This window comes from Chinchilla lanigera, unplaced genomic scaffold, assembly GCF_000276665.1.
Source record: "Chinchilla lanigera isolate Chin_1 unplaced genomic scaffold, ChiLan1.0 scaffold00094, whole genome shotgun sequence".
NCBI lineage: Eukaryota > Metazoa > Chordata > Mammalia > Rodentia > Chinchillidae > Chinchilla > Chinchilla lanigera.
This window is the reverse complement of record NW_004955495.1, coordinates 685115-701576: the sequence shown is the minus strand read 5'-3', so window position 1 is coordinate 701576 and position 16462 is coordinate 685115. Positions and strand designations below refer to the sequence as shown.

The 16462-nt window shown below is 37.1% G+C and overlaps 1 protein-coding gene across 1 annotated transcript; it reads right to left on the bottom strand.

Moving 5' to 3' along the window:
- Positions 1 to 1347: 1347 nt before the first annotated feature.
- Positions 1348 to 9367, bottom strand: LOC102023929 (olfactory receptor 18-like). Its single transcript, XM_013505045.1, has 4 exons — positions 8488 to 9367; positions 6025 to 6097; positions 4536 to 4597; positions 1348 to 1586 (listed from the first exon to the last, which is right to left on the bottom strand). Exons 1-4 carry the CDS (start codon positions 9281 to 9283, stop codon positions 1348 to 1350), a joined length of 1170 nt encoding a protein of 389 aa, XP_013360499.1. The 5' UTR covers positions 9284 to 9367.
- Between the last annotated feature and the right edge of the window lie 7095 nt (positions 9368 to 16462).

Below are 16462 nucleotides of genomic sequence, written 5' to 3'. Positions count from 1 at the left end.
TTCCAAACTATCCATCAGATGCATTCCATAGTTCCTGAGTTTATACTACCGAGCCTCCATAGGGTGTTTACAATATTCCTGTTCCTCAAACTGTATATGAAGGGATTCAGCACAGAAGTGATCATGGCGTACATTACTGAGGCCCTCAGACTGTTTCTGAGACAATTTGAAACACCTGAACTCAGATACTCTCCAAAGTGTCTTCTGTAAAATAGGCCAACAACTCTTAGGTGAGATCCATAGGTGGAGAATGGTTTATAATTCCCATTTGATGACTGCATTATTGGAATAGAGCAAACGATTTTATAATAAGAGAAAATGATCCATACAGTGAGAAAAAAACATGCACAATACTGACAAACTACATTACTGTTTTATTGACAAGGTAACAGAATAGGAAAGATTAAGGACTTGAGAAGGGTTGCAGAAGAAATTGGAAATTTCTAGATCCTTGACTTTTGAAAATAATCAAATGGTATAACAGGGATTCTAAGAAGCTAAACAAAACTAAGAAGCCACAGAGGCTGGTATTCTCATACTGAGTGAGTAGTTGAGAAAGTGACAAATAACCACAAGCTAGTCATGGTATTATAGATAGTTAAGTTATTTAGAAATATCAGCAGTCAGACAGGGCTGGGTCTTCCAGAGGTAGGGCAGAAGACAACTCTGTGTGGAGGCATAGTCCTTGAAGTTCAGACCTCAGGGCAAAGAGGAATGACTACACCCACATTTTATCCCTAGGGATAAATGGCAGTGATTGATATTCTAAATATGCGCCAATCACCTTGGATGGGGGAACAAAACTGTCTTAACCCATTCCTTCCCAGAAAGTCCATGTCCCTTTCATGTGCTAAGTAACTGGCCTCCCCATTTGATCCACATTTAATCAATATTACTTATGTGCTATACTTGTAGTCTTATTGATGACCATAGTTTTTTTCCCACTTTGTGACTCCCCATTGGATCAGTGTTACCTAAGTGGCTATACTTGTAATCTTATTAGTTGAATATAATTTTGTCCAACCTCAAACCTGTCTGACCTCATGGCTTTGCTCAATAACATACCCTTAAGAAGGATCAGGATCCTCTTTTGGTCCCTCTTAGACAGAAGGTTTCTTTCTCTCAATAAATCGTTCCTACTCCTAATCTCCACTGTTCCTAGAACTCATTCTTTGATTTTAGAGAACATGAACTTGGCATATCAGACATCTACCACTTCCCCTATACCAATGGACCATCAGAATCAGAGGCATACGATCCATACAGCCAAGGAGGATAAAATAGACATCTGTGTTAGGCAGCCCATGTAGGAGATGTCTCTGTTGTGAGGTTGGATGCCCACATCATCTATGGGACCACAGTGGAGACTAAACAAATGCCAGCCAAAGACAGGTTGGAGAGGAAGAAGTACATGGGGGTGTGGAGGTGGGAGTCAGAGCTGATGGCCAGGATGATGAGGAGATTCCCAAGGGCCATGACCGGGCTCATGGACAGGAAGAGTGAAAGGAGGATGGACAGCAGGTTTGTGTGTTTGAGTTTCTGGTGATGGAGTTCTAAGAACTGTAGTGGATGTGCTTCTGTATTGCCTTTGAAAGAGAAAAGAAGATGGGAAAAGGAAAGAAACAGACATCTTTTTCACTCTGTATGAGGGAAAAGGGAAAAGAAAGAAGGGGAAATTATGTATGTATGTATGTATATACAAGATAGCTAACATAGTTGTGCTACTGACTTCTATCTCTTTACTAAAAGGAACACTTAATGATTACTCATTTGATCAATCTTGCATATCTCTATTTGTTTTCCTGAGGAAACCACTTTGAAGATATCAATACACAATACAACATCCATTGTTAATTTCCTACCACTTTGTCTGTAACTCTGTATTTCTTGTATTGTTCTTATGCTATTTTGTAAATGGATGTCTGTTTGTTAATATATTTTCCTTCTTTTAATTTTAAAATAAATTGACAAAATGAAGTAGGGAGATAAAGAGAGACCTGGGGAGAATGAAAGCGTTCTTCAGGTAAGGTTTGGTTTAGTTTCCATTTTCTAGGGTTTGGGCAGCATTTCCTGACCTAACAAGAGAATCTGCAGAGAAAGATCAGGGTCCTGTGGAAGGGTGAGAACATTTCTTAGAGTAACACTGGCCCATGAGGGGAGGGACTGAAGGGGAGGGTCCTGGTCCAGGCAGTACCAGGCAACTAGAGAAAAGACATGCCAAAGTGGGAGTCTGAAAGATTCAACGAATGACGTGTCGATGACAAAGGCTGGGATACCTGAAAGCTCATTAAAAAAGCCCTCATTGGATTGACAGGATTCCTTTTCTGCCCAGGAACGAGACATTCATATCCCTCTAAAGAATGTCTTCTTTGTGTTTATACTGATTGTTTTAGCGATGAAGTCTTTTTTTTTTTTTTTTTTCAGTATAAAAGCTCTAAATTGGGAGTCCCTTTGGCGAGCCCTTCAGGTCTAGCCCACGGTTACCTTCCTGGGGGCTTTTTGTTTTCACTTTACAATAAGTGCTTCTTTCTGTTTTCACTCTACTATAAAATATTTTTGCTCAGTCCTCTTTGGACTCCCTAGTCTGTAATTCTTTCTGGGTTAAGAGAAAAACCCACAAGCTGTATGGAAACACCATACTTGCATATTATTGTTTTGGGATTTTTTGATGGATCTCTGATATGTTGCCCAGGTTGGTCTGTTGGCTCAAGTGATTCTCCTGTCTCAACCTCCAGAGTTCTGAAACTACAAGTGTGGTCCACCATACACAGAATTCTGTATATATTTTTCACACAAGTATTTACAAATGAAGAATTTATACTTGGGATCTGTACACCTTCAGCAATGCTTCTCAGTTGTGAGAAACAATATCTTCTTGGAACTCTTTCATTATTGGTTTCTGTGTTATTTTCCTCTTTCTGTATCTATGTAGTTTAGATACTAAATAATGTCTAGGAATGTTAGACATAAGAAGCCCTCATTCACTTCAAATACACCTTACTTTTTGCAGAAGGAAAGGGGGACAAAATAATCCCTCCTTTTTAAGAAAAAAAAATTCTAATTAAAGGAAATTAAGACTTAAAGTACCTTACTGCATTCTGACAATGGTACAAATTCATGTAAAGTAGAAAATATTTTAAAACTCAACTTGTAAAGTCTGTAGACTAAATTAAAGTTAAAAATGTATAATTAGGACACATGATTATATAAGCTTCTTATTCAAGGGTTTTATCATTTCTATGTTTCCCTGTTTCCCTTCTTCAGGGATGGAAGTGGTCAGTCAAACATTGCTTATAATTTTAAAATCATTCAATATATTACTTATATCATCCTGGCCTTTGGTGGCCTTCAAATTTGGAGAACTGTAGTTAAATTAACTGCATATAATTAATGATATCATGCACCAGCACTGTGACATTGGTCTATACTGTACCTGTCGATGACTGGTTAGCAATGAAATCATAATGCACACTTTTAAATTTTATTTTATTTTGTATGATTTTGTTTGTGTCAACCCCATAAATATCTGGTGAGCAAAATTATTCTCCCCCTTATTTGGTGGGTGGTGGGAAAACATTTTTCTCTAGTGACATGATGACAATCCATCCTTTACTATTTTTTCTGAATATTATTCCCTCAGAGGAATATAACTACAGAATGCATTGCAAACATATATTAATAAAAATATAGTGCTGTATGCAACTCAGATACCTTGAATGAATCTACTGCATGATTTGTAATAAAGATTAAATGAGTAAAACTTCTGGAGGAATATTCTTCAGAAAGCATGGATATATATCATTTTAATAAAACTCCATTTTTTGGAAGAAAATTTAAAAAGCTTAATGAGTTTACACTAGATGTATTCTCTTTTTTTTGGTAAATACTATTGACTATACTGTTAAATAACAGCTAGTGTTAACTTGTGGGTGAGAGAAACACTCACATTTAGAGTTGAGAACATTAGCACCCAAAACCTCCAAAACCCAGGCTTCAGTGCCAACCTTTATGTGATATTAGTAGATCCACATCAATCTTCTGGATACATGGATTGTAATTCTCTTATTTCTGCTGCCTAAAGGCAAATGGGATTCATTACTCTGTTAGGTCTCATTATGATTTAGTTGGGGAAAAAACAAAGACAAAAAAAATAAGTACAGGAACTATTTTAAACACACATGTATAAATTCCACTTATGGAAATTGCTATAATTGTTTAACTTGCAGAATTATAGGGAGAAATTCATTTTCTTTTTTTTTATTTTAAAGATAAAAGGAGGGAAACATTAACAGACATACAACATTTTACAACATATCACAAGCACAATACAGACAATACAGAGTTACAAACAAAGTGGTAGGGAATTAACAATGGTGGTTGTATTACATATTGATATCTTCAAAGTGGCTTCTCATGAAAACAGATATAAACATGCAATACTGGTCAACCAAAGACTCATTGACAGTGAGAAATTCATTTTCAAAATTATTAAATTTTAATCAGTTGTTCTCAACTTCACAAATCCATATAATTACCTTTGTAGTTTAAACTATTCAGATAGCTTTTCCTCAGATCCAAACCAATTTCATCAGAATATCTGCATGAGAAATTCTTGGTATTTTTTAAAAACCAGGATTAAGAACCACTGCCTTAGATAGAACTTGTTATTTTTAAGTGGCATGTTAATATTCCATGTACTTACTGTCAAGAAAACAGAATACCAATTTCAAAATATAAACATTTAGGAACATTTTTTTCATAACTCATGTGTATTATGATTTGAATCATTGCCTTTGAAATTTGAGGTCTTGATTTCTGTGCATGATTCTGCAGTCCTGCACACCTATCCTCCAAAGACAATTATCTTTAATTTGATGGGCAGATTTTCATGTCAGTTTGCATGACAATATTGATTTATCCATCACTAAAGTATTTCTGAGTAACTTATCTCAAAATTACCATAAGCTCCTCTAATAGTGTACAACACAATACCTATTGCCTCTGAAATTTACCACTTGAGATTGACTATGTGCTTTCAAGTCTCGCTGTGATGTATATATATGCATTTCTAACATTTTAACTGATGTAACTTATTACCTAATAGGAACATTATTTAACTGAAAGTTTACTGTTATGATAATCCTTTCAAAATTCTCATATTTCACAAAGTCCAAGGTGTCACATAATATGTGACTGAAGGCTCATTGTTTGACTTCTCAAAACTGATTCATGTGTGATATTACTATAAATCACCTATATTTATTTTCCAAATAAAAATCAGTTATTCTCCTTTACACTGTCCTTTTAAAAACATGTATGATCAAAATATCATTGAGGTACATGTTGTAAATCTTCAGAGATAACTAATCAAGCCATTTTATACTGCCCTGGGACTACTATTTCCTTTTGACTCAAGTAAACAATGCCTTGGGATAGAAGTCAAGAAATGCACATTTTAGCCCTGTTCATTAAACATAAAATGTGTGGGAATTTCTCAGCCTCTTTGTGCTCATGCTACGTAATGGAAAAGAGATACATTGTGTGGCAGCAATTTTGGAACATAATATATTTTGCAATATTATATTGTTTTTAACTAAAGAATTCAGTCATTAGAGAAATAATTATCCTGAATAGAAATGTCCAATTGCTCTGGAACCTTGTAATGGTGCAAATGTCTATGATTCTCTCATCCCAAACAATCAGTTTTTATTTTATTTTATTTTAAAAAGAGTAGTGCATGAGACACAAACAAAAAAAATAGAATAGTAGCAGCATACCAGTATCACAAACATAAACAAATAACAATCAGTTTTGCTGCTGTCCCCTCTTTGTACTTCTTTTATGCTCAGGAAAAATCTCCCCATGGTCTTTGAATGATTTAAAGCCATACTGCTTTTAGTGGTACTATGGTTCCCATGTGCCCAAGACATAGAAACCAAAGCTATTTTGTTTCTCTCTAGTCTATGGGACATTCCTGAAGAGGATAAAATTTCAGACAGGAAAACACCAAGTTTTTGAATTCACAATGATGGCCAAGATTTGATAATGAAGGAAGGAACCATGTAATATTTAACAAAGATTTTATTTTTGATGCCTTCTGTGGGACAAACACACTACACACTCTGAAGGATAAGAATGAAGGCCATTGCTTCTCCAAATGCACAGCACATACTTACACATGGGCAAAGTTAAATACAACATTACAGGAATAGGAAAACAGTAACTTCAGTTCGCAGGATATTCTAGTTGAACACAGAGAGATTAACCTTCTTGTGAACAATAACTAACTGGTATTTGCCTCAGTTTTACACTTTTTCACATATTAACCACGTAGAGAGAACCCAGTAGCTGTTTAATTGATGTTCAATACTGTTGTTTCAACTAGAAATCAACCTAGATAATAATGCTAAGGCCCAGGAAAGCCAACAAACTGCCCGATGTTAAAGAACTCATAAATGGAGCTGTCAGCAGTGAAAAATAAATTGGCAATCTCTAGGTAAGATGCACTAATCGTTTTCATTGTTTCCCAACCATCAGAAAGGTTTACGCACAGGTACAGAGGTTTTGATTTCAAGTAGGGATAGAAGAGTCCTGAGTAGGAAGGAAATCAGGACCTGAGATTATGTCTCCTTTTCCAACTAAGGGAGATGATTTTAATGTTGCAGGAAGATGTGGATAGAATAAGGGATGTTGTGAAGCAGGAAAACATAGAGGTTTGTGCTGAATCATCGTGTGCTTTCTCTTTCTGTGGCTCATGCTTGCGACTGCAGCCATTCTTCCTGTGGTTGACACACCAGGTTCCGTGCAGCTTTATCCTATGAGCTATCAGGAACCCCAAAGAGAAGTACTCAGTGAGCAAGGGGTTTGTCCTAGAGTGACAGGGAAGTGAAGTGGGTAATGAAGTTGTCAAGGTAACAAACTGCCAGGATTCTCCTATCCGGGCCCCTGTGTGTCTAATCAGCGAGCTCTGTTCAAACATGGCTTCAGTGTATCAAGCTAAACAACTATCATGTGTTAGATAAAAATACCATGCTCATTTCTTTTCCATAAAACAAAATAATGTGGCATTTATAACTTGGGGGAAGACTATATAGATGAACTGAAATAATCTATGTAGCATACTTGGCATTTATAAATGTATCAATAATGACTGATAAGGTGTGATTATTGTTATTCTTATCCTCATCCTCAACATGTCCTTCAGAATCATTTTGAAATAGTTTGGAGAGACCCATTTTCTGTTGTTTGCATGGCATGTCTTTGCAAAGAAGAACCAGTGTGAGAGGAAATCAAAACCTTGGATGAGATTTCCAGAACCTCGACCACAATCATAAACATAAGTTCTGTCGTCCTCATGGCTAACATTTTGGACTTGTGTGTTCTCCCGTTTGGCTACCCAGACTGAGCTGTTGCCCTGATGATGAACACTCAACGTGCCTGACAGTGCTGCCTCTGTCCTTCATGTCTTTCAGCATTTACTGCCTTCTGCTGCTTCTCTGCAGGGTCATGATGAGATAGAAAATCCAATGTCCCTTCTCTACCTATTTCCCAATGAAAACCCATGCCCTGTCTTCAAAATAGATTTGCATATAGTTGCATAAATGAGCTTTTACATACAGATAGTCATAGCAGGAAGAGATACAGCTATGGTGGTTGCTGGGCTGGAGTCATCAAACAACATCCGGAGGCATGGGCTGAGTGATGATTATTGCATGGCTTTGGAGACTCACTGTATGGAGCTCGTAATTAGCCATATTGGTCCATCACAAACTCTATGGACTTTCTAATATTAATGGGAGAAGGAAGGAAAGTGAATGTTTACTAAATTTTGGGGTTTCTTCCTCTAATCAAAAGGAAGCTTAGTTATATATTCATTTCATTTCTTTTCAAGATTTGTTTGATTTTTGTTTCCATTTCTGTTATGGTAAAATTTTTAAGTTAAAAAAATTGACAATTTCCACCATTTTCAAGCACATATTTCAGTGGCATTAATTATACTCACACTGTGGTACCTCCACCCCTCAAGTCCACTTACAGAAATTGTTCATCTTCATAAACTAAGAATTTGTACTCATTAAAAGTCCCAATTCTTCCCATGCTCATACACTGGCTACTACCATTTCACTGTGACAAATATATGGTGAGAATTTAAAATCACCTAATGCAAAAACAATGTAATCATGGAGGCAGCCTGTACATGTATAAGTGTTTAATTTTGCTGTCTTTCTTACTCTTTCCATTCTTTATTTTAAAGAGAAAAACAATAAAAACAATGATACAGTGTTTCAAAACAAGATCATTAACAATGGTTAATATATTGCATATTGTTATCTTCAAAGTAGTTGCTCAGATTACAAGATATAGGCATGGAAGATAAATCAAACAATATAAGCAGAAACCATTCTTTTTAATGTCCACTCCATATTTGTACTGGATATCTCAGATCCTAAGATCAAAATTTTCTATTGTGGAGCCGATTCAGACTACTTTTAATGTCCCTGTTCCTCAGGCTGTATATCAGTGGATTTAACATTGGGGTCACCAAGGTGTAAATGACTGAGGCCACCAAAGAATTTCTGGGAGACTGTGATACAGTTGAACCGAGGTACACACCAATACTTGTTCCATAAAATAAGCAAACAACTGACAAGTGAGACCCACAGGTGGAGAAGGCTTTAAACTTCCCACCTGCTGATGGGATTCTCAGAATTGAATAAATAATTTTATAGTAAGATAAAAATATCCCTGCGATGGGAAGAAATCCAAATAGGACACCAGCAATATACTTTAAAATGTTACTGGAGAAGTTGTCAGAACAACTAAGATTAATAAGTTGAGCAGGGTTACAGAAGAAATTGGAAATGACTGCCTCCTTGAAGTAGGTAAGTTGTAAAACAATCAAATTGTGGAGCTGAGAGTCCAAGAGGCTAAACAACAAAGATAGCACGACTAAGAAGCCACAAAAGCGAGGACTCATAATGACTTGGTATTGCAGTGGGTGACAGATTGCCACGAACAGGTCATAGGCCATGACCAGCAGAAGCATGTCATCCATACTTCCAAAAAGAATATAAACATACATCTGTGTGAGGCAGCCCACGTAGGAGATGACCCTGCTGTGAGTTAGGGTGTCCATAATCATCTTTGGGACAGTGGTGGAGGTGAAAGAGATGTCAGCCAAGGACAGGTTGGAGAGGAAGAAGTACATGGGGGTGTGCAGGTGGGAGTCAGAGCTGACGGCCAGGATGATGAGCAGGTTCCCCAGCACTGTGACCAGGTACATGTTCAGGAACAGTCCAAAGAGGACGGGCTGCAGGTCTGGATCCTCTGAGATACCCAGGAGATAGAATTCAGACACCCGAGTTAGATTTTCTGTTTCTGCATTGCTTGGGCACCTTTTGCAAAAGAAGAAGTTGGAAGAAAAGAAGCACATAAACAAGTACATGTATTTTGCATGTATTTTGAATTCATGTATTCAAACACACATTATTCACATTTGGAGCCCATGCACCTTGAGCAGTATTTCTCAGTTGTGATAAAACCAATTTCCTTGGGGACTTTTTTACTATTGATCTTTGTGTTATTCACATCCTTCCATACCCACCTACTTTAGAGACACTAAACAATGTTTTAACCAAAAATAATAGCAATTAAGAAACCCACAATCACAGCAAAATACAGCTTCCTCTCTTAATTCAAAATAAACAATAAATAGTGGCCCATCCCCTTTCAGAAAAAAAATCATAATGGAAATTAATAGACATTCAAACTTATGTTTCTCTAAAACCAAGATACAATATCCCTATATTTAGAATATTTATAACAAGTCCACAAAAGCTAGGACTGCATCATTTGAGCACTAATTTGATAATTCATAAGTAAATATAGATATATGCCATTATCTCCCAGAAGTTTTCATCATTCTTGGTTTCCTCCTTTCCTTCTTTCATGGAAGTAAATGTTCACTCAAATTAAGTTTGTCTTTCAAGAAATATTTCATGTATAATTTGTATCCTTCACCTTTGTAATCTCCAAAATTTTATAAAGTTTGTTTCCTTTAATACACATGATCATATTGCTTACCAGAAATGTGGCATTAGTCTACACTGCACTAATCAATGATTAAAAAGCAATGAAATGTAGCTAGGTATGTGGGTGTGTGGCTGCAATCTCAGCACTCTGAGAGGCTCAGGTAGGAGGAGTGAATGTTTGAGCCCAGTGTCTTAGTTACTTTTCTCATTGCTGAGACAAAATACCAGACACCCAAAGTTAAAAGAGGAAAGATTTATTTAGTTCACAGTTTGTAGATGTTTCAGTCCATAATCAGCTGGCTCCAAGGCAGGGTGGCATGGCAGAGGGGCACCACAGAGGAGAAACAGTTTGTGGTGGGCAGAAGGTAGCAATGCAACAAGGGATGACCACAGCTCTTTCATTCCTTAGATCTTATCTAGGCTACTTAGTGCAGGTTGTGCTCATACTCTTCATTCTAGTCCCCTTGATCCTAGCATTGCACCATGAATGAATTCTAGGGTCACACACTCAAGATCCAGCCACCTCTGTTAAAAGCCCCATGCGTGACTATAAGAGGCTTTGGGAGGCCATCTAAACACAAGCCATAACACCCAGTCTGGGAAACAGTGACTTAGAAAGATCCTGTCTCAAAATTTAAAAATATAACAGAGATGGGTGCATAACCCTGGGTTCAATTCTCAGCACTCTCCCTACCCCAAAAGTAATGAAATGTTAAGAAACACTTTTAGAATTGTTCCCCTCCGTCATTTTTCAAGCCCTATATCAGTAACATTTGTGCTGTGAAGATAGATATACATTTTTTTTTATTTTAAAAATAAAAGGAGGAAAATATTAACAGACAACATTTTACAAAATAGCAAAGGAACAGTACAGACAGTACGGAGTTACAGAGTGGTAGGGAATTAACAATGCTTGTTGTATTACATATTGATATCTTCAAAGTGGTTTCTCATGAAAACAGATATAGACATACAAAGCTGATCAACCAAGGACTCATTGACAGTTTCTTTCAGCAAAGAAATACAAGACAGTAGAACAGCCATGTTAACTATCCTGCATATACATACATACAAACTTTCTCCTTCTTTCCCTTCTCTTTTCCCATAACCCAGTTACCCTTTACCTTTGAGTGCTTTCCTATCAATTCACAATGTCTATCATATCTCCTAGTTTAAATTAACTCTTTCAGGCTTTACACTAGAGAAACAATGCGGTGTTTGCACATGTGTGCTTGATTTATTTCACTTATGAGTATGGTCTCTAGTTGTGACCATTTACCTATAAAAGCCTCGAGTTTATCTTTCTTTACAGCTGAGTAATATTCCGTTCTATAAAAGTACCACAATTTTCTTATCCAACCCTCAGTGGATGGACATTTGGGTTGCTTCCACATTTTAGCAATTACAAGAAACTGTCAATGAGTCCTTGATTGATCAATATCGCATGTCTCTATCTGTGTTCATGAGAAACCACTTTGAAGATATCAATATGTAATACAGCAAGCATTGTTAATTTCCTACCACTTTGTAACTCTGTATTGTCTGTACTGTTCTTTTGCTATTTTGTAAAAGGTTGTCTGTCTGTTAATGTTTTCCTCCTTTTATTTTTAAAATAAAAAAACCAAAAAACCCCACAATAACTGTTCAGTTATACAGTTGCTTTAAAAAACTTCTGAAAACTTCCAGTGCTGAGGGTATAGCAGGTACATTTGTCTACCACATAAAAAACCACATCACTGCAAAGGGAAAAAAAGTAAACAGCAACAAAAATAGTTATATGCATAGACTGGTGCTTTTCAGCTTCATATATAAATATATTACCTGGAGACATTTTTAAATATTTAGATGAAATTCAACCAGTCTAATCAATGTCTATCAAGATCAGTGTATCATTTCTTTTGATAGTCTAGTGCTTAGAACATAGTTCATTAATATGATCTATCATTACTTACAAAAAACCTGATTTCTAGCTGGGGACATAGCTCAGCAGCACAAGTGCCTGCCTGGCAAGCCTAAGGTCCTGAGTTTGATTCCCAGTACAAAAAAAAAAAAATCTGATTTCTAATTTGAAAATATAATTCAACATTATTTTCAACTGTTATAGTCAGGGTTTACAAGGGAAAAGATTTAATACAAGGCACATAATTCATAGGATTATTTTATAATATTTACACCAATAGTCAAATGCAGAAGAGTGCCAGAAATCTGTCCACAGACTGGACACTCAAGGAATCCAGCTGAGGGCCTGGATTCTAGCTGAGGGCTGGGATCCTGCACCAATGTCCTGTACAAGTCCAGCTGAAGACCTAGAGCTTATGGCAGTGTCCACCATGAGTCCAGCTGGAGGCTTAGTGCCCACAACAGTGTTTCATGCAAGTTTGTGTCAAAGGTTCTGCCCTGGAAAGGCCCGAAGGTTGGTGGTGGGAGCTAGCGAGTCCTCTGAACTCCTCTGACGATGAGAACAGTTGAATTCATATCAGGAAAGTCGGTGTGACAAGCTTCTCCAAGAGGACCCACAGCACACCACCTTCCCCTCCAGTTCTCCTTCTATTCCGTTGGCAATAATCCTCAGGTGAGCAAGGGTGGAGGGTTATGGTTTGTGTCCAGATGTCCTCCCAAAGCCTCACGAACTTCTACATGGGGCTGTTTTGGAAGTAGCTGAATCTAAAGTTTGTGATCAATTCATAGCTCGATGCTAGGATTAAGGGTTCTGGGATTAAGGGTGTTGGAATCAGGATAAAATTTTCTACCCCTTTTATTTTATACGGACTTCTGGGATTAAGGCAGTGCCAATCCAATCAGTAGACTGATCCCAACAATCACCTCCCTTAATCCCAGCATCCTTAATCCTGATCAATTACAAACTATAGATTCAATCACAAACTATAGATTCACCTACCTCCAAAAAGCCCCATCTAAAAGTGCAGGAGGCTTTGGGAGGACATCTAGATGTAAACCATAACAGCAACATAAGTGCTACTTTAATCAGCTACACAACTGCTACTTTACTATTACCTACATGATTTAAACACTTGGTATTTCTGCATAATTCTGTTCTGCATACTTATTCTGTACAGTCAATTGCTGTTACGAATTTATTTTCTTGAGTTTTCCGTGTCAGTTTAAATTTATGTATTCATAAAGAATTTTCTTTATTTAGTTAAAGAATATCTAAAGCAATCTAAATAGGGTGCAACACATCACCTGTTGCTCATAAAATATACTAGCTACAGCAGCATGTGGATTCTAATTCTCTCTATGAAGTAGGTACATCCCCTTTGAATGATTTAGATGATGTACAGCGTTACATGAAGGAAGCACATCGGCTCCTTATTGCAACAATGCTTTAAAATCTTGTGCCTTCTCCATACCCCACAAATGAATTTCCATGTGATATTTCCAACAACTGATAGACATCAAATTTTCTATTAATCACCTATGTTTATTTTCCTAATACAAACTCAGGCATCATTAAATACATCTTCTTACTCTTAGCATGTGCTATCTATGCATCTATCTATCTATCTATCTATCTATCTATCTATCTATCTATCTAAAGTCCCTCAAATAATAACCTTTCAAAAAACTCATCAGGAAATTTCATCTTAGCAGGCATGGTGATGTACATCTGTAGTCCCAGCACTCAGGAGGCTGAGGTAGGAGGTTCTCAAATGCAAGGCCATCCCCTAATATACATTGAGATGATGTCTCAAGCCCCTCAAAAATGAGAGAAAAAGAAATGAAATTTTAACTTGTATAGGGGCTAATATTTCCACTTGGGTCTAGTAGAAGAAAAAATGTCCTGGTATGAAGACAAAAAATGAACACTTTGTCTCATATCACTAACTTCCTCCAAGACACTGAATGTGCTCCTCTCTGAGCTCCACTTGCTTAATGCATTTAGGAAGAATAAAAGCTGTCCCCATCACATGTGTGGCTAGGAATGTAGGTTTAGAACTAAAAAATATTTTGTCACAGTGAGTTTTTTAAAAAAGAATTGAATAGTCAAAGAAATGATGAGTTTACTGGTGTGTACAATTGCCAGATAAATGATTGGAGCCTTGGAAAGATGTGAAAGATTAAAACGAGTCTGAAATGTCTCAGCTCCAGCAGTGATGCTTGCCTGCCTACTTCTCTTTTTGTCCCCTTTGCCTTCTCTATACACATGAACATCTCTGCCATGGTCTTTGAATAATTGAATATTACCAATGCAACTAAATGGGATTATAGGGCCCATTTGTCCATGATGTATAAACAAAACAGTGCTATTTTTCTTGCACTTAGTCCTATGGAATATCCCTGAAGGGGAGGTACATGCAAAGAGAAAACCACCAAGTGTGTTGAAGCCACATTGATTATGGCCAGTATCTGTGAATAAAGGAAGGGTGTATTCATGGTTTAATACACATTATTAATTTTTATTTCTCTTCTCTGCCAAACAGGGACTCTGGGGAATCAGATAAGGGAGATAATCATTTCTGTCAAAATATATATCATATAGTTAATATAAGGACAAATGAAACAGCAGTGCTACAGAAATAGGAAAACAATAATTTCAAGTCGCAAGATACTTTAGTTGAATGGTGTGAAGATTAGTCTTACTGCTGTTAATAGCTAGCTAACTTCTAGTTTCCCGGATTTTACACTCCTCACATGTTAATCTCATAGAGAACATGGATTATCTGTTTCATTCCTGCTCAATACAGTTGTATGAACTAGAATTCTACTCGGATGCAGTGATGTGCTAAGAAATTCTGACAACTTTCCCTATGTTCAAGGGATAAGAATTGGAGCCAAAAGCAAGCAATTAAATTTTCAGATGTGGGCAAGTTGCCCTAAACACTTCCATTGTTTACTGACCACCGGAATATTTTAAGCAGAGGAACACTGGTCCTAACTGCAGGTACACTTTAAAACTTGTTCCAATTGCCAGAGTATGAAGGAAAGCAAGACCTGACTTTGTCTCCTTTTGAAATTGAGTGGACTGGTTACAAAATTCCAAGAGGCTTTGGACGGCTGCAAGGATGTTCTGGAGTAGAGAAAATAGTGATCTGGGCTGAGTTTGCAGTGCCTGCTCTTTCTGTGACCACTGCCTATTAACACAACCATTCTTCCTGTAGCTGATACAACAACGGACACACGCTGAGATCTGCAAGAACCCTGCCAAAGAGAAATTCTCAACGAGAAAAGGATTGGACTTGTTGGTAAATTTTTACACAACTGTATGATCCCACTCAGCTGTGCAAATTGCATGATGGCCCTGATGAGGGGAAAGCAGTGCTCCTGATTGGTAGTCCCTCCTCCATCCATCATTTCCCTCGGCACTTACTGGTTTGCACTGCTACTGTGCTGATGCATAACAAAAATCTGCAGAGCTTATGCCCCACTCCACTCCTTGGTTCCCAGTGAAGACACAGGCTCCGTCCTCATAGTAGACATGTAGTCTACTGAAGTCTCCTGATCCAGACTGTTATGGGAGGAAGAGAGAAAGGTGTGGTTCCCACTGGACTGAAGGTCTGGAGGCACAGAACATTGGCTGTTATATGTGGGCTCAAAACATAGAGCTCATAATCAGCCAAACTAGTCCATGTTTTGCCAGTCTCTAAGGGCTTCCTAACATTAATGGCAAAAGAAGGAGGAAAAATGAAAGCCATCAAGTTTGGGAACTCTTATCTACTCAAGAGGAAGCTCATGTGCACCATTCACTTCTGTCACTTCTTTTTGTCAACATCCACTGGTGTTTTACTTCTACGTTGATGATGACAGTACTAAACTCTAAACTATTACAATATTCACCATTGCTAAGTGCAGAGCTCAGTTGCACTAATCACACTCACACCATGTGCACCCATCACCATTGCCATTTCCAGAAAATTTTGAGCTTCCCAAATTGAAAATATTTTGCCCATTTAAATAATTCCACAGTCCTTCCACCCAACACTGGTTACAATCATTCTACTATGAAAAATGATCATGAATTAAATCCAACACCCCACAAAAATACTGTGCCACATTAGCCCCCTTGGAGGGTGCAAACAAGTTGAGCATGAGGTTATAATTCTGTAAACCAGAAATAACTAAAATTAAAATATAAAATAAAATGCATTAGAAATACAAGGAAGAGTTTAAAAGTATGTTGTTTTAAAACTAAAAGTATTTAAATTTAAAATGTTTTTAAAATAATATATTTCTTCTGAGACAGTCTGTGGCTGAGTTTAAGACAGCCATTACCTATGGTACATCAATACCAATGAAAAGAAGATTTAATATTTTCTTTAGTTAATAAGACTAAGTAGCATATATATAATTTCAAAAACAAAGTAACCATATGTGTTTCTCTTTTTTTCTAGACATCAGCTTTTGGGTGGTCTTTTTTTTTACACATAGTTTAATTTGAAGTGCTATTGTATTTCATATTTATATTTATGTAT

What these genes read in the sequence shown, in the direction of transcription:
- LOC102023929 (XM_013505045.1), bottom strand. Translation starts at nt 9,283, where the DNA reads ATGTACCTGGTCACAGTGCTGGGGAACCTGCTCATCATCCTGGCCGTC. An exon ending in GAGGAACAGGGACATTAAAA is followed by an intron (nt 6,098 to 8,487) that starts GTAGTCTGAATC and finishes TTTGTCCCACAG; the next exon opens with AAGGCATCAAAAATAAAATC. An exon ending in GAATAGTTTAAACTACAAAG is followed by an intron (nt 1,587 to 4,535) that starts GTAATTATATGG and finishes TCTCTTTCAAAG; the next exon opens with GCAATACAGAAGCACATCCA.